The sequence below is a fragment of the Oncorhynchus keta genome, chromosome 30 (genome assembly GCF_023373465.1).
Source record: "Oncorhynchus keta strain PuntledgeMale-10-30-2019 chromosome 30, Oket_V2, whole genome shotgun sequence".
Lineage (NCBI taxonomy): Eukaryota > Metazoa > Chordata > Actinopteri > Salmoniformes > Salmonidae > Oncorhynchus > Oncorhynchus keta.
The window spans coordinates 58725345-58743962 of NC_068450.1; the positions used below are offsets into that span (position 1 = coordinate 58725345).

At 45.1% G+C, this 18618-nt stretch overlaps 1 protein-coding gene across 1 annotated transcript in view; it reads left to right on the plus strand.

Moving 5' to 3' along the window:
- LOC118363827 (ATP-binding cassette sub-family C member 4-like) overlaps nt 1-18618 on the plus strand; it is a 32353-nt gene that overhangs the window by 11969 nt on the left and 1766 nt on the right. The window contains exons 7-29 of the mRNA XM_035745079.2: nt 1700-1825; nt 3992-4241; nt 5013-5120; nt 5784-5873; nt 6265-6456; nt 8489-8583; nt 8692-8778; nt 10978-11074; nt 11314-11523; nt 12207-12344; nt 12469-12506; nt 12611-12717; nt 12862-13008; nt 13182-13261; nt 13375-13525; nt 13599-13718; nt 13867-13977; nt 14130-14230; nt 15154-15501; nt 15641-15730; nt 15856-16028; nt 16605-16710; nt 18362-18496. Of these exons, the coding sequence (XP_035600972.2) occupies nt 1700-1825; nt 3992-4241; nt 5013-5120; nt 5784-5873; nt 6265-6456; nt 8489-8583; nt 8692-8778; nt 10978-11074; nt 11314-11523; nt 12207-12344; nt 12469-12506; nt 12611-12717; nt 12862-13008; nt 13182-13261; nt 13375-13525; nt 13599-13718; nt 13867-13977; nt 14130-14230; nt 15154-15501; nt 15641-15730; nt 15856-16028; nt 16605-16710; nt 18362-18496 (3100 nt within the window). The remainder of the gene's footprint in view (nt 1-1699; nt 1826-3991; nt 4242-5012; nt 5121-5783; nt 5874-6264; nt 6457-8488; nt 8584-8691; nt 8779-10977; nt 11075-11313; nt 11524-12206; nt 12345-12468; nt 12507-12610; nt 12718-12861; nt 13009-13181; nt 13262-13374; nt 13526-13598; nt 13719-13866; nt 13978-14129; nt 14231-15153; nt 15502-15640; nt 15731-15855; nt 16029-16604; nt 16711-18361; nt 18497-18618) is intronic.

Genomic DNA, 18618 nt, shown 5'->3' on the forward strand with positions numbered 1-18618 from the left:
ATAACAGGCGGCAACAGTGAGACTTATCTCTGGAGAGATTCATTTTTAAAGTTAGAAGCTCAAACTGTTTGGACATAGACCTGGAAAGTATGACAGAACTTTGCAAGCTATCTCTGCAGTAGATTGCAACTCCTCCCCCTTTGGCAGTTCTATCTTGATGGAAAATGTTGTAGTTGGGTAATGAAATCTCAGAATTTTTGGTGGCCTCCCTAAGCCAGGATTCAGACACGGCAAGGACATCAGGTTTAGCGGAGTGTGCTAAAGCCGTGAGTAAAACAAACTTAGGAAGGCTTCTGATGTTAACATGCATGAAACCAAGGCTTTTTCAATTACAGAAGTCAACAAATGAGAGTGCCTGGGGACACGTAGGGCCTGGGTTAGCCTCCACATTACCTAAGGAACAGAGGAGGAGTAGGAAGAGGGTACGGCTAAAGGCTAGCAAAACTGGTCATCTAGTGTGTTGCGGACAGAGAATAAAAGGAGCAGATTTCTGGGTGTGGTAGAATAGATTCTGGGCATAATGTGCAGACAGGTATGGTGGTGTGTGGGTACAGTGGAGATAAGCCCAGGCACTGAGTTGAGTGATAAGAGGTTGCATCTCTGGACATGCTGGTTATACTGGGTGAGGTCACCGCATGTGTGGGAGGTGGGACAAAGAAGGTATCTGAGGCATGTGCAGTGGGACTAGGGGCTCTGCAGTAAAATACCTGATACCGTGCTTCTACACCTGCATTGCTTGCTGTTTGGGGTTTTAGGCTGGGTTTCTGTACAGCACTTTGAGATATCAGCTCATGTACGAAGGGCTATATAAATACATTTGTTTTGATTTGAAATAAAACAATGATAACTATCCTAAACAACAGTATACAAGGCATATTGACATTTGAGAGAGACATAAAGCGAGGCATAAAGCAATCACAGGTGTTGATTGGGAGAGCTAGCTAAGACAACAGGTAAGACAACAGCTAATCAGCTAAGACAACAACAGGTAAAATGGCGATGAATGGGCAGAGAGGGTCGGTTAACTACACACAGGGCCTGAGTTCGGGGCTAGGGCCAACAGATAAAAAAAAGGTAAACAAAGTGGAGTACCGTGATAAATGAACAGTCCAGCAAGCATCAGCTATGTAGCCAAGTGATCATAGGGTCCAGCGGGGTAGTCGTTGCTACGCTAGCACGCGGGAGACACGGCACCATGTGAGGGCCTAACCCTAGCGTGGACCATGTGAGGGCCTAACCCTAGCGTGGACCATGTGAGGGCCTAACCCTAGCGTGGACCATGTGAGGGCCTAACCCTAGCGTGGACCATGTGAGGGCACAATTGGCTGTCTTGTCAATAAACCAGGATTGTCTAAGAAAAAAAAATATATATATATATATTGGTCTTTTTTAACCTAATGCAGGGATCATCAACTAGATTCAGCTGCGGGAGGATTTTTTTTTTTCTTGACCAGATGTTCAGGGGGCTGGAAAACAAATTAAATTTGTGGACTGCAAATTGGCTGCAGGAAGCCCAAACAGATATATTTGACTAAATCATAGTAATTTCAAACCTTACTTACATTTGTATACAATCATATGTATCTTCCTATTATGCTTGGGAATACTTTGGAACAGATTTCTAAAAATAAAATCGCTGGGGGGGGGGGTTGAGGGTTGAGGAACCCAGACCTAATATATGACTGTCCTTTCCTTGCAGGAGTAAAACAGCAGCCTTGACAGACTATAGGATACGCACAATGAATGAAGTGGTGTCTGGAATCAGGATCATCAAAATGTATGCCTGGGAGAAGCCCTTCTCAGCACTGGTCAATGAAGTCAGAAGGTAAAAAAAAAGTATAACGTTGAAGCTTTTGCACAGATCCCACTGCACAGAACAAACTCAATATTGAGATAGTGTTAGATTTGTAGATATTGTTCTTGTAATAAGGCTTAACAAGCGCTATTGTCCAAAGCCCATTACAGATTGTGAAATGTGTTATTTCAAGAATTATGTTATCACCCATGATTCATTTCAGCTGGTTGTTCTGTTAGGATTGCTGACGCGAGTGAAAGTCCCATGGTGTGTTTTAACCAAAGACCTTTCTCTTCCTGTAATTTTTCTGTCATGAAGAATCGACACCAACAATAGCTTCTTATGATGATGTAACAACGTTTATTAAGGAAACTGTCAAACACACGAACTACATTGTCTCTTCTGAGGGTTTGTCCAGACATTTTAGATAGACTCAATGTATTGTCTAGATAATCTTATCTAGTACTTTGTGCCAAAGTAACACTGACACAAATGTATAAGTTATACAAACATACAGATGTCAGTCAAATCGACTAAAATCCTAGTAATTACCACCCAAGCCTAATGAAAAGGGTTATACGTGGTTATTTTGAAATACCCACGGTATGATTTTTCAATACTTATATTTATTTCACTCAGTGGCCATTTTATTAGGTACACCCATCTACTACTGGGTCAGACCCCCCTTTTCCAGAACAGTCCAAATTCTTCGGAGATTGGAAACTTTGCTCAATTAGTAAAAGACTTAACGTGTGCCAGGAACACATTCCCCACACCATTTCAACACCGCCACCAGCCTGTACCGTTGACACCAGGCAGGATGGGGCAATGGACGCATGCTGTTTACACCAAATCCTTTCTCTACCATTGGACCAGGCAATGTTTTTCCACTCCTCAATTATCTAGTGTTGGTGATAGTGTGCCCATTGGAGCCACTTATTTTTTTTTAAGCTGATAGGAGTGGAACCCCGGTGTGGTCGCCTGCTGCAATAACCCATCTGTGTCAAGGACCGACAAGTTGTGTGTTCCGAGATGCCGTTCTGCACATCGCTGTTGTAATGCGCCGTTATTCGCCTGTTTGTGGCCCCCTGTTAGCTTGCATGATTCTTACCATTCCATTCTCATTCTCATCAACTAGCTGTTTTTGCTCATAGGACTACCGCGGACTGGATGTTTTTTTGACAGTCGCACCATTCTCGGTAACCCTAGTCACTGCCGGTTTCTGAGATACTGGAATCGGCACGCCTGGCACCGGCGATCATACCACGCTCAGAGTCTCTTGGATCACTTGCTTTGCCCATTCTAACGTTCAATCGAACAGTAACTGGATGCCGGTCTGCCTGCTTTATATAGCAAGCCATGGCCACGTGAATTACTGTCTGTAGAAGCTAACCATTTTTGTGAACAGGGTGGTGTACCTAATTAAACTGGACACTGAGTGCAGTCATCCTGCAGTCGTCTTGTGCACCAGGTTAATAGATAAAGCAGATCGTGTTCTTCATTTCGCCTGTTTTGTGTTTTTCATTATGAAGCACTTCCCCAAAGCAGCTGATTGAGCCAATCATGGTATTGTTACGACCCTGGGTTTATAAGCACGGAAATCGACCCTGCCGCACGAGCATGCTTTTGCGCCACAGTCGAGAGCGCGCCGGACCTCGGGCTCGAAGGTCGAGAGTTCGAGACCTGCTCCCTGCTGTTTCATTACAGTATGTTTTACAAAGAGCACACAGAGTTAACGGAAGCTTCCGTGACGACTGTTGTCCAGCGCAAGAGGTGAAGTTCAAGTTACGCTTGAAATTCACAACTGTTTGTCAGCTAAATATCTTACAGCTAGCTATACGTTTAACTTTTAATTCGCTCCAACTCAGGGATCCAGCTATGTATTTGGTTTGCTAACTTGCTAGCTAAGTGGCTTGCCTGCAAGATCAAGCTTCTTGGTTACAGCAGAGACGATAAATCCCCTCCTGGATCAAGAACCCTGCTGTCTAATATTTGTTAGACAGCAGTGCAACAAACCATTTAAAATAGTTGGAACAGCTTTATGAGCTGGGGTGTCTGTCCTTGCAATTTGTTTATGTTGACTTGCACTTGTTAACAATTAGGAAGCATCCGCTATGGGAATACGATAGTACTCTGTGGTGCACATCGACTTTCTGGGTTTGTTTTTGTTACGGAATGCCTCCCCCCCCTCCCCAGGAAAGAGATCTCCAAGATCATGTCGAGCTCCTACCTGCGAGGCCTCAACATGGCCTCCTTCTTTGCGGCCAGTAAGATCATAGTCTTCATCACCTTCACCGTCTACGTCCTCCTGGGGAACACCATCTCAGCCAGCCGGGTGTTTGTGACCGTGTCTTTGTACAGTGCCGTCCGCCTCACCGTCACCCTCTTCTTCCCCTCGGCTGTAGAGAAACTGTCTGAGACGCGCATCAGCGTCCGTAGGATCAAGGTATTACAATACATGTGAACTTCTTAAATGGTTGCATTCTCCAAAGGAGTTTTGGTGTTTATTTGTGGTATCATATGGTAATGTTTTCCTGGGAAGCACACAGTATCTGTATCAGTTAATCCAAGGTAGAGATGCTATGACACATCGTCCCTTAAAAAATAATCCCATGTGAAATGCAGATCTAAGCGCTGCTGCGGATATGAATCCCATTCTTGCCCAGTTGCTCTGGTTATTGTGCATTTACTTTATGCATTCTCTGTTGACAGATATGTATTATCTCTTGATGTGTGAACCATGCAATACCAGAGCTCTCCTGAAGTTGTGCAAGGCTAGTCTTCTGCACGTGTTGGCTTCCGACAGTGCAGGTGTCGTCTCTGCGCTGGGTTCCTTTTTAGTTAATTTTAGATGAGCTGTCCTGACAGTTGCCTGGATGCCAATGTGAAACACAAGGCCCAGCTCTGCCTGATCCCCTAAGACTCGTTATGTAATCATGTCACATTATCATGCTTTATGATCAGCGACTGTAAAATCACCATGGGACTTATCTGAGCCACAGCCAGGCTTTTCATTACTGTGTGACATCTGATTGTTCAAAGCCAGGTAACAGGCATCATTGCAGTCAAGATCCTGAAGTTGCTGAATGTGTCATCTCGATCCAACACGATTGTAAACAAAGTCTCGGGTCCATCTCGATGTGGCAGTTTTGCTAACATACGGAGACATGGCTGTATATCACTGTTGAACTCTTGGTGAACTATTGTTTCCACTCAGACTTTTCTCCTGTTGGATGAGATTGTGAAAAGCAACCATGGATTTCTCCAGGAGGAGAAGCAAGAGCCCTCTGTGGAAATCCAGGACCTGATTTGCTACTGGGACAAGGTGAATGGTCAACTACTGCCACCCAGACTCTTAGATAAACCTACAGTACTGTTTACTGCTATCACAAACACCTTTATTACAGCTTGATGCTACTTGTGTGTGTGTGTGTACAGTGAGCTCAAAGTATTGAGACGGAGACAATTTTATTGTTTTTGCTCTCTAATCCAGCACTTTGGATTTGAAATTATACAATGACTGACGTTAAAGTACAGACTGTCAGCTTTAATTTCAGGGTATTTTCATCCATATCGGGTGAACCGCTTAGAAATTACAACACTTTTTGTCCATAGTCCTCCCATTTTAGGGGACCAAAAGTGTTTATAAACACATTCACTTGTGTATTAAAATTGTGAGTCTACAAACATTTTGGATGCATTTGCTGTTTGTTTTGGTTGTTTAAAATTATTTTGTGCCCAATAGAAATGAATGGTAAATAATGTCACTTGTTTCTAAACACTTCTACATTAATGTGGATGCTACCATGATTACGGATAGTCCTGACTGATTTGTGAGAAAGGTAGCTCATACCCCCCCCCCAAGACATGCTAACCTCTCACCATTAGAATAACAAGGCAGGTTAGCATTTGTGTATTTATGCATTTTGGTGCTCACTCTTTTATAATAAAGTGTAACCTGAAATGACCCCTCTCTCGCTCTGTACAGAGTCAGGACGCCCCATCTCTCCAGAACCTGTCACTCACAGTAAAGTCAGAGCAGCTCGTCGCTGTCATTGGTCCTGTGGGGGCTGGAAAGGTCAGAGGTCATGTTTCTTAGCTTGGTGTGGCAGCCTATTGCATCACTGTATGAGGACCGCCAACGTAGCGGGGAAGTAAGCCAACTGGAATATTTATTTAGCTACAATGTGAATCAGATACCGGTTTTGCAGGATGTGTAAACATTGAGGTTTTCTCCTCTTACTGTGACATAGTGCCTGCCTTTGTGTACACTTGAGTGTACAAAACATTATGAATTCCTGCTCTTTCCATGACAGACTGGCCAGGTGAATTCAGGTCAATGCTATGATGCCTTATTGATGTCACTTGTTCAATCCAACTCAATATTGGAAGGTGTTCCTAATGTTTTGTACACTCAGTGTATGTTCTTCTTATCAAGCTCACCTGTTCCCCCTTCACATTTCCCACAGTCCTCTCTGCTCAGCTCCATCCTGGGGGAGCTGCCTCACGACAAGGGGGTGTTGAAGGTCAAAGGTCAGCTGACCTACGCCTCCCAGCAGCCCTGGGTGTTCCCTGGAACCATCCGCAGCAACATCTTGTTTGGCAAAGAGCTCCATCCTCAGAAGTATGAGAAGGTCCTGAGAGCCTGCGCCCTCAAGAGGGTAAGACACACTGAATGGAGCTCTCATTTAATGCTGGGAGATTGCTAAATGCAAGGATTGGTGAAGCTCCATTGTGAATGTTGGATCTCTTGAACTTTTGACTGCAAAGAGCACCAACACCTTGGGCTCTAGGTGGTACACCTTTCATCAGAGCTGCCAACACTCGTACATGAACACATACAAGCTCTGTCCTATTGAACACATACACGCTCTGTCCCCTCTGTCCTATTGAACACATACACGCTCTGTCCCCTCTGTCCTATTGAACACATACACGCTCTGTCCCCTCTATCCTATTGAACACATACACGCTCTGTCCCCTCTGTCCTATTGAACACATACACGCTCTGTCCCCTCTGTCCTATTGAACACATACACGCTCTGTCCCCTCTGTCCTATTGAACACATACACGCTCTGTCCCCTCTGTCCTATTGAACACATAAACGCTCTGTCCCCTCTGTCCTATTGAACACATACACGCTCTGTCCCCTCTGTCCTATTGAACACATACAAGCTCTGTCCCCTCTGTCCTATTGAACACATACACGCTCTGTCCCCTCTGTCCTATTGAACACATACACGCTCTGTCCCCTCTGTCCTATTGAACACATACACGCTCTGTCCCCTCTGTCCTATTGAACACATACACGCTCTGACCCCTCTGTCCTATTGAACACATACACGCTCTGTCCCCTCTGTCCTATTGAACACATACACGCTCTGTCCCCTCTGTCCTATTGAACACATACACGCTCTGTCCCCTCTGTCCTATTGAACACATACAAGCTCTGTCCCCTCTATCCTATTGAACACATACACGCTCTGTCCCCTCTATCCTATTGAACACATACACGCTCTGTCCCCTCTATCCTATTGAACACATACACGCTCTGTCCCCTCTGTCCTATTGAACACATACACGCTCTGTCCCCTCTATCCTATTGAACACATACACGCTCTGTCCCCTCTATCCTATTGAACACATACACGCTCTGTCCTAAACACATACAAGCTCTGTCCCCTCTATCCTATTGAACACATACACGCTCTGTCCCCTCTATCCTATTGAACACATACACGCTCTGTCCCCTCTATCCTATTGAACACATACAAGCTCTGTCCCCTCTATCCTATTGAACACATACACGCTCTGTCCCCTCTATCCTATTGAACACATACACGCTCTGTCCCCTCTGTCCTATTGAACACATACACGCTCTGTCCCCTCTGTCCTATTGAACACATACACGCTCTGTCCCCTCTGTCCTATTGAACACATACACGCCCTGTCCCACATCTCTGTCCTATTGAACACATACACGCTCTGTCCCCTCTGTCCTATTGAACACATGTCCTACACATACACGCTCTGTCCCCTCTGTCCTATTGAACACATACAAGCTCTGTCCCCTCTGTCCTATTGGACACATACACGCTCTGTCCCCTCTGTCCTATTGAACACATACACGCTCTGTCCCCTCTGTCCTATTGAACACATACACGCTCTGTCCACATACACGCTCTGTCCTATTGACACATACACGCTCTGTCCTATTGGACACATACACGCTCTGTCCTATTGGACACATACACGCTCTGTCCCCCATATCCTGGACACATACACGCTCTGTCCCCTCTGTCCTATTGAACACATACACGCTCTGTCCCCTCTGTCCTATTGGACACATACACGCTCTGTCCCCTCTGTCCTATTGAACACATACACGCTCTGTCCCCTCTGTCCTATTGAACACATACACGCTCTGTCCTATTGGACACATACACGCTCTGTCCTATTGGACACATACACGCTCTGTCCTATTGGACACATACACGCTCTGTCCTATTGGACACATACACGCTCTGTCCTATTGGACACATACACGCTCTGTCCTATTGGACACATACACGCTCTGTCCTATTGGACACATACACGCTCTGTCCCCTCTGTCCTATTGAACACAATGTGAGATTCTGATGGTTGTGGGTCCTGTTAACCCCTGTCGTCTCGGTTGTCCCTTCTGTGTTTAGGACATGGAGCTGCTGCCAGACGGGGACCTGACATTGATAGGGGACAGAGGAGCAACCCTCAGTGGGGGACAGAAAGCTAGAGTGAACCTTGCCCGGTAAGACCACAGCTCCACTCCATACCAGAGTAGAAATGAGTTGAGGTACATTCTATAGATGTGATGAATATCCTCCAGTCTCTATCTGAAAGCCTTGTTGTGTCTCAGGGCTGTGTACCAGGATGCTGATATCTACCTGCTGGACGACCCTCTAAGTGCTGTGGATGCTGAGGTCGGGAGACACCTGTTTGAACAGTGAGTGAACCACAGTTTCAGCTAAACACGTTTTTTTATTTTTATTTTTTTTTTACAACTGAATAGAGTGATGCAATAGAATAATCCACTGATAGGACTTTGCTCTCAGTACACCGTCTCAACATGACTGTAAAACAGCAAAACAATAGAAAACACAACTGGCTGGGCACACACTGGTTGTTTCCACGTCATTTCAATGAAATGACGTTGAACCAATGTTGAATTGATGTCTGTGCGAGCTCATCCATTTTTGCAGCAGCAGGACTCTCCTTGTCCTTTTATAAGGGATCACGGGGATTGCCACAGGGTAGCTCACCAAGTCTAAACATTGGCTAAGCAAGGAAATTACCTCATTGATCATGAGCAAAGTGTTTCTCTCTTACTGAAGTATGTAATACAGTGGATGAACTACTGACTTACTGAAGCATAAACTGGAATATGTATGGTACTTTCACTATTGTTCTGGGGCGTTATGAAGCATTCTGTTCCTGCTCCTGTCCCCCAGTCCTTTGTTGATTTATCTGGCAGAGTAGCGGAAAGCCTGGAGTGCTCTATTCCTACCTCGCTGAGGTCTCCAGCAAAGCAGCCCTAGCCTCTGGAAGGCAGGAAAAGGAGTGGTGCTGCTGCCACTCTCAGGCACACAATGGCAACAAGGGCCCTACTCTACCTCTTCCTGTCACATGACATGGTCCCCTGAAAGTGTTCATAATACAATTTTTATTCATATTATTATTATTATATTATTATTATATTATTATTATATTATATATTATATTATAATGGAACCAGCAGGGCAGTGATGAGCAGTGGGCTGCACGTTTACTGTGCAGGGCTCACTTTTACAAAAAGCTATAACGCTATTGAAACGTGTTCTCGCCGTTGAAAGAGCAAATCTGTGTTTTTGGTGTGGATGTTGTCACAGACTCCAAAAAATGCACGCATTTTACATACCAACAATGCAATTCTGCCCGTGTACACAGGCACGAGATCCCGGTTAAAAGTATGCAGAAATGAATGGACTGAATTGTATTTTATTTAATTTTTCATAAAAAATAAATCCAATGAGTAAATCTAACGTCCCGATTCTCGGGCTGCAACACAGCTGCAATACATAATTATTAGACGTAGCCCCTCCTGTTTGTTGTGATGCTGAGTTTGCCAACTGTCAGCTGTACGTAAACACATGGACAAATCCCCTTTTCGACTCCCTGTGTTGTGGAAACGTAAACACATTGTTTCAAGCTAACGTTAGCGAACATAAGATGGACATTCAGTGGGCTCTGAAGTGCCAGCAGTTCACTCGCATTTGTTAGTGAGAAATTTAAACTCAAATACGAAAAATAACTGGTCTCATTTGTGCGAGTGATACATTTAATTATGCGTCCCATTAGTTGTATTTTTATTTTTTTACCCCCTTTTTCTCCCCAATTTTGTGGTATCCAATTGTTAGTAATTACTATCTTGTCTCATCGCTACAACTCCCGTACGGGCTCAGGAGAGACGAAGGTCGAAAGCCATGCGTCCTCCGAAAAACAACCCAACCATGCCGCACTGCTTCTTAACACAGAGCGCCTCCAACCCGGAAGCCAGCTGCACCAATATGTCGGAGGAAGCACTGGTTAGTGCGCACTGCGCCCGGCCCGCCACAGGAGTCGCTGGTGCGCGGTGAGACAAGGATATCCCTACCGGCCAAACCCTCCCTAACCCGGACAACGAATAGAGTCTCTGGTGGCACAGCTAGCGCTGCGATGCAGTGCCCTAGACCACTGCGCCACCCGAAAGGCCCTATTAGTTGTATTTTCCACGTAATATTAAACGGATCACGCAACCTCATAACCTAACTGTAATTATGATCCACGCCACAATTTTTTTTAAAGTATAATCAAAAACTAACATCTTGACATTAAATGGAGTCGGGAGTTTAGAAAACTAGCGAACAGCTTTCAGATTCCCTTTGCAGTAGCCTACTTCCACGCTTATAAACCAGTTTGAGGTCTCTGTCGATGTGTTAATTTTGTTTAGTGTTGATTAGGATCCGTGTCTGAAAAGCCAATACTTGTGAGCTGGCCCAAGTGATTGTCACCTATCAAACAGGACCAATCTCCAATTTGCCCACATGAGTCTGGTACTCTGAAAAGTTGGACAGGGTTGGCAGGTCTGCTGTCATCTCAGACTGTCTCCATGTGTTTGTATGTCCAGGTGTATTTGTGGTATTCTGAAGAATAAGCCCCGCATCCTGGTCACCCACCAGTTGCAGTACCTCCAAGCAGCCAACCAGATCCTCGTCCTCAAGGAGGTGTGTTCCTGGCAGGGTTTAACATTCTACACATGCTTTAAGACTGCATAGGAGCACGCATGCACTACCCTGTGCTTAAGTTAATGCAAGACCTGCACTGCAAGCAGGGGGGAGATGTTACCATGGGTTACTGTAAACACATGTAGGAACACCTGTATAATTACACACAGACAAGACTTATACATTACATACAAACTCAAAATGTTTGGTGGGGTGTGACTTTCGTGAGTCTGTTTCAGGGTCACATGGTGGCAAGGGGGACGTACAGCGAACTCCAGCGCTCTGGGGTCGACTTCACCTCCCTCCTGAAGAGGGAAGAGGAGGGACCACAAGCCCCAGGGGCGGAGACTGAAAGCCGCTCCCCACGCAGCCGCACCCTCTCGCAGAATTCCGTCGTCTCCCACACCTCCTCCATACGTTCTGTTAAAGATGGAACTGAACAGCTTCCGGTGGGTCCCGCCCACTTCCAGTCCTTTGATACAGTCGCCAGGAGCATTTTCACTCTGTGTCCCTGATGATATTTTGTAGCAAAGCAGTGAGTGAAGAAAAAGTTACCTGTGTTTGCTCTTTTTGTCCACAAGAAGGCAGTGCGTACAAACCTTTAGTAGAAGTTTGCCAGACACAGCAAATTCCATCATACGTTATATCTCAGACAGCACTGACACGATTTTGACGACACTTGGGTGAATGATGTCTTGCCATCGAGATTCAGCATTTACACAATTTGGCCCAAGGCAGTATCTATAATAATAGACTGAAATTATTTAGTCATAGGCTATAACTCAATTTTCCCGAGAGGGAGGGGGGTGGGCACTACATCATTCGTCGGGGACAAAGTGTTTACTGTTGCCTTGTAATTTTAGTAGAAGCTATGCAAGCCACAGCAGAGTACATGTTGTACTTTCCTTAAAAAAAAAACAAGTTCATTTGTATCTTGTTGACATGCTCAGATTCACCAACACAGGGGTTGTGTAAGTTCTCAACTTCCCTCGTGCTTGAACCTCTGCAGAGGTTCTCCTACACAGAGTGCACAGAATGACTCACTTAACATTATGTTGCACAGATTTCATTTTATTTGCAGTGGCTTTAATGAATAGCCCCCAATAAATCCTATGATGTTTGTGTAATGCAGGCAGAGCCTGTCCAGACAGTAGTCGAGGAGAGCCGCTCGGAGGGGACCATCGGCGTCGGCCTCTATGTCAAGTACCTGAAGGCAGGCGCCAACATCCTGGTGTTGATAGGAGTTGTATTACTCCAGTTCCTAGCTCAGGTAATGACATCATAACCCCACTACATGGTCAAAAACAGAAGTAGTAGTGTGTGTGGAAGAAACTCAATGTGATGACGACTTCATTAAATGATATAGGTCTACTAACATATGTTGTTGTGTGCAGACAGCATACATTCTACAGGACTGGTGGCTGGCATATTGGTAAGACGTTTTAATTTCACTGTTCATTTCCAGTCATGCAACTGTCATGTTACCCTTTTAACATGCTGTGTTGGGACCGGCTCTGTCTCCTCTGTGATTGACAGGGCAGGAGAGCAGGAGAAGCTCAACGTTAACGGCACGGTGACCGTCCAAAATGGTGTCAACGTCACTGAAGAGCTGAACCTGGATTTCTACCTCAGCATTTACGCAGGTGAGACACCGTGGAAACCCTACTCTGGAAATGGTTTTGCTTCTCCTAGAATAGTGTCATGCAGGTGCTTTCTTCCTCCATAACCTTTGTGTCTGTCTGTGTTACAAAATGTAACATCCTAAAATGGGAAATCTGTGTTTTCAGGTTTGACTGGAGCAACTCTCATCTTTGGCTTTGCCAGGAGTCTGTTGATGTTCAATGTGCTGGTGAAAGCTGCTCAGTCTCTGCACAACCGCATGTTCAACTCTATCCTCCGGACGCCTGTACGCTTCTTTGACATTAACCCAATTGGTGAGCCATAAGCCATGCACAAACTGGAACATATAGGGAAAGAGTTTTTCTGTTGCCACAGTTTTGTGTTGAGAGATGCTGTATTTGTGTTTACTTGAGGTCAGACATAATATATCTGTAGACAAAGAAAGAAAAGTCTTTAAATTCCTGGTGTTGTCTCCTCTGTGTCCCAGGAAGAGTCCTCAACCGCTTCTCTAAGGACATCGGCCAACTGGACGCGGCCTTACCTTGGACCTTTGTGGACTTCATTCAGGTGAGCCACGACACATGTTGGCCCTGCATCTTCACAAGGTGTTTACTATTCGATCACCAGTTAACCTCTTCCCTCTCCTCTGGTTATTTCTTTGGGCCTGTTTTCCTGAGTAGATATTCCTGCAGATCATCGGTGTGGTCGCTGTAGCAGCCTCCGTCATCCCCTGGATCCTCATCCCATTGGTTCCTCTTGTCATCGTCTTTCTGTTCCTGAGACGCTACTTCCTGCAGACGTCACGAGATGTGAAGCGCCTGGAATCCACCAGTGAGTGCCAGTGGCTTTTTAAAAACTTTTTTGTGTGTGTGTGTGCTGACAGTAATCATGTGTCTCTCTGCAGCTCGGAGTCCAGTCTTTTCCCACCTGTCCTCGTCCCTCCAAGGTCTGTGGACGATCCGGGCCTTCAGAGCCGAGGAGAGATTCCAGAACACCTTTGACACTTATCAGGATCTGCACTCAGGTGGTTCTCCTTTCAATGCTGCCTTACTTCCATTTTGTTTGTACAAGTACATTGGGTAGAATGTATACGTGTTCTTAAATATAATTCTCAAACAGTCTCCGCTCTGTTCTATAGGAATAAAACTGAATCACTGTCTCTCGTTTCTCAGAATCCTGGTTCCTGTTCCTGGTCACCTCTCGCTGGTTTGCCGTCCGCCTGGATGGCATGTGCGCCGTCTTCGTCACCATCACCGCCTTCGGCTGCCTTCTGCTCAGAGACCGTAAGATACAACGGCACACAGAGCCAACACAATTACAGTTAGCTGAAAGAGGCTATGAAAACTACAGCTTGTTGCCAGACCTAGAATAGAAATGATTGATTGAGCATTGGGTCTAACTAGTGTCCTGTTTGTTTCTCTTCTGGCCTTGTTAGAGGTGGAGGCTGGATCTGTAGGCCTGGCGTTGTCCTACGCTGTGACTCTCATGGGGATGTTCCAGTGGGGGGTACGGCAGAGTGCTGAGGTGGAGAACATGGTGAGACAACCAGATATGTAGAGGAACACCTGTATTTACAATCAATCCCTTCAGAGATGCTACATGCTTTACAAACTCACCAGAGAACTTAGTCTGTAAATATGTTGATTGAGATGTGTAACCCAGTTCTCAGAACTATTAGTGGTGACTCTGAAATTGCCTCCTGGTCTATTTGGCCTTTCATGCTGGTATTCGTGCCAGGATGGAATGTTCGTCCATAACAGCTCTTTCAAGAATCCAGCCTGAGGGTTTTCTGAAGCTTCTTAATGCCGCTCTCTATTGTGCTTTTAGTTCCACAGTTAACGTATTGCACAAGTACAGTGGAATGCCTTTCTTGCAAGCTCTAAACCCAACAATGCAGTAATTAATGTAGTACTAAAAATAACAGAACTTAAACATGAGATATAGAAATAAGAACATGAGAAGTCAGTAAGCTATATTCGGAGTCAGTTCCAGTACCATATTTACAATGTGCAGGTGTACTGAGGTGATATGGGTGGGGTAACTAGGCATCAGGATGTATGATAAACGGGGTAGCAGTAGCTAATGTGACGATTGTGTGTGTGTGTGTGCAAATTGAGTGTGTAGAGTCCTGTGAGTGAGCATAGAGACTAAATTAATACAAGGGTAACTCAAATAGTCCATGTAGCCATTTTGTTAATTATTAGAAGTATTATGGCTTGTGGATAGAAGCTGTTCAGGAGCCTGTTGCTGTCAGACTTGATGCACTGGTACCGCTTACTGTGCAGAAGCAGACAGAACAGTCTATGGCTTGGGTGGCTGGAATCTTTAATGATTTTCTTGGCCTTCCCTTCCTGGATGGTAGTGAGCTCACCCCCAATGCTGTACTGGGCTGCTTAGAGAAGCCATGCTAGTACAAAAGCCAGGGCTGTTTGACATGGTGCTTTATTCACTGTCCTCAGATGACGTCAGTGGAGAGGGTGGTGGAGTACACAGAGCTGGAGAGTGAAGCACCCTGGGAAACCCAGAAGCGTCCTCCTCCTGAGTGGCCAAGCCAAGGCCTCATCACCTTTGACCGAGTCAGCTTCTCCTACAGCTCAGACGGACCTGTGGTCCTGAAGGACATGAAGGCCATGTTCAGGCCCAAAGAGAAGGTTGGCATCGTGGGCAGGACGGGTGCGGGGAAAAGCTCCCTGGTATCGGCGCTCTTCCGCCTGGCAGAGCCAGAGGGCAGGATCTACATCGATGGAGTTCTGACCTCAGAGATCGGCCTTCATGACCTGCGCCAGAAGATGTCCATCATACCTCAGGTAGCTACTGTTGGTGGGTCTTCTGTGGCTGCTCTGTCCCTTAGTCCTTCTGAATGTAGTAAAGGAAAGGCTTCTAGTTCAGATTTGGCTCTGTTAGAGTTTAATACATGTTTCTGCTTGTGGCCCCTCTGTTCTGCAGGACCCAGTGCTTTTCACAGGCACCATGAGGAAGAACCTGGACCCTTTCAGCCAGCACACAGACGAGGACCTGTGGAACGCTCTCCAAGAGGTACTGCTCCTCAGACTCCTATTGATGCAGATACAGTTTTGAGATATACTCTCACACATTTACATACAGGTTAATGGGCTTTTGGTGGCATCGGGGTCTTACTCCAGTAACTGGTTTCTCTCCAGGTCCAGCTGAAGTCTGTGGTGGAGGAGCTGCCCAATAAGATGGAGACGGTTCTGGCTGAGTCGGGCTCCAACTTCAGTGTGGGTCAGAGGCAGCTGGTCTGTCTGGCCCGAGCCGTCCTGAGGAAGAACCGCATCCTCATCATCGACGAGGCCACGGCCAACGTGGACCCCAGGTAAAGAGCTTCCTCTCTCTCACACACGTTGCCAAGGAGGACCCTCCCGTCTGTCCTTTAGAGCTGAGAAGCTGACATGCTTTAATGCTGCGTTCATAGCCACGTGGGAAGGTGGTATTTACCACTTATGACTGGGAAAAATCCACTTGAAGGCCCCTCCAACTGGTAATTACTAGTGGGGAAATTTGTCTATCATTCCCGAGCTCTGATTTTTCTCACATGCTGACCTCTGACATCCCCTAGTAAGGAAATTCTCGATAAAAGCAGCATTTTTGGCAGTTAAATTAAACAGTAAAACCATACTTTAATAAATAAATAAAAAGCAACTTACTAATATGGTTTTCGAACACTAATTTGTTTACAGGCATGATGGCTGTAATTTTAGTTTGATGCAGCCTATGGTCAATTAGCCACTCGTCTTTTCTCAATTAGTTGACTGCATCCAGCTGGTAATTACCAACTTCCCACTTGGTTATGAATGCAACACAAGACTGGGAGTTATCAAGTAGTAGAGGAAAGTGAGCGTTTCTTCCTCCTAGCTGAGTGTGTCCTCATCTGTCTGTCCTGGCTCTGTAGAACAGACGAGCTGATCCAGAAGACAATACGAGAGAAATTCAGGGAATGCACCGTGCTCACAATCGCCCACCGCCTCAACACCATCATCGACAGCGACCGCATTCTGGTGAGAGCACTCCACAGTTACACAATGATCACCCAACTGGGTACCTGTCTACTCTACAGTATTTTTTGTTTTATATACAGTACCGTTCAAAAGTTTGGGGGTCATTTAGAAATTATTGAAAGAAAAGCAAAAAAGAATTGGTCCATCAAATTGATCAGAAAAATACAGTGTAGACATTGTTAATGTTGTAAATGTCTTTTGTAGCTGGAACCGGCAGATTTCTTTCAATGGAAAATCTACGTAGGCTTACAGTGGCCCAAACCATCACTCCTGTGTTCCAATGGCATGTTGTTAGCTAATCCAAGTTTATCATTTTAGAAGGTTAATTGATCATTTAGAAAGCCCTTTTGCAAGTATGTTAGCACAGCTGAAAACTGTTGTCCTGACTAAAGAAGCAATAAACTGGCCTTTAGACTAGTTGAGTATCTGGATTTGTGTGTTTGATTACCAGGCTCAAAATGGCCAGAAATAAACACTTTCTTCTGAAACTCATGTCTATTCTTGTTCTGAGGCTAATCCATGTGAGAAATTGCTAAGAAACTGAAGATCTTATACAACAGCGTGTATTACTCTGTTCACAGAACAGTGCAAACTGGCTCTAACCAGAATAGAAAGAGGAGTGGGAGGCCCCGATGTACAAGTACATTAGTGTCTAGTTTGAAACACGGACCCCTCAAGGCCTCAACTGGCAGCTTTATTAAATAGTACCCACAAAACACCAGTCTCAACGTCAACAGTGAAGAGGCGACTCCTGCATGTTGTAAATAAAAAGCCATATCTCAGACTGGCCAATAAAAAGAAAAAATTAAGATGGGCTAAAGAACACACACTGGACAGAGGAACTCTGACAAGAAGGCAAGCATCCCGGAGTCAACTTTTTACTGTTGACGTTGGAACTGGTGTTTTGCGGGTACTATTTAATGAAGCTGCCAGTGGATGACTTGTGAGGCGTCTGTTTCTCATACTAGACACTCTAATGTACTTGTACTCTTGTTCAGTTGTACATCGGGGCCTCCCCTCTTTCTATTCTGGTTAGAGCCAGGTTGGGCTGTTCTGTGAAAGGAGACACAGCGTTGTATGAGATCTTACGTTTTTTGGCAATTTCTCGCATGGATTAATTAGCCTTCATTTCTCAGAACAAGAATAGTCTGAGTTTCAGAAGAAAGTGTTTGTTTCTGGCCATTTTGAGCCTGTAATCGAACCCACAAATGCTGATGCTCCAGATACTCAACTAATCTAAAGAAGGTCAGTTTTATTGCTTCTTTAATCAGAACAGCTTTCAGCTGTGCTAACATAATTGCAAAATGTTTTTTATAATGATCAATTAACCTTTTAAAATGATAAACTTGGATTAGCTAACACAACGTGCCATTGGAACACAGGAGTGATGGTTGCTGAAAATGGGCCTCTGTACACCTACGTAGATATTCCATTAAAAATCAGCCCTTTCCAGCTACAATAGTCCTTTACAACATTTAAATGTCTGATCAAATTGATGTTATTTTAATGGACAAAAACAAGGACATTTCTAAGTGACCCCAAACCTTTTTGAACGGTTGTGCGCGTGTCCTCCAAGGGCTTGTCAGGTCCTTTTTGTATCCCTAATGATACACCATAGATTACTTACTATATAACTTGACTCTGTTCACAGGTTCTAGACGCGGGTCAGATCCACGCATACGACGAGCCCCACACCCTACTTCAGAACCACGATGGTATTTTCTTCAAGATGGTCCAGCAGACAGGCAGGCAGGAGGCCGTTGCCCTCCTGCAGTCAGCTAAACAGGTAAGTAGCACACAGAGCATTTCTTCTTTACTCTCCCACTCTGTTCTCTGCCAGTGAAATAGCTTAGAAATGTTCAAAGTGACATACTACCACACAGATGTGTGGGAGTTGTGTTCTTGTGC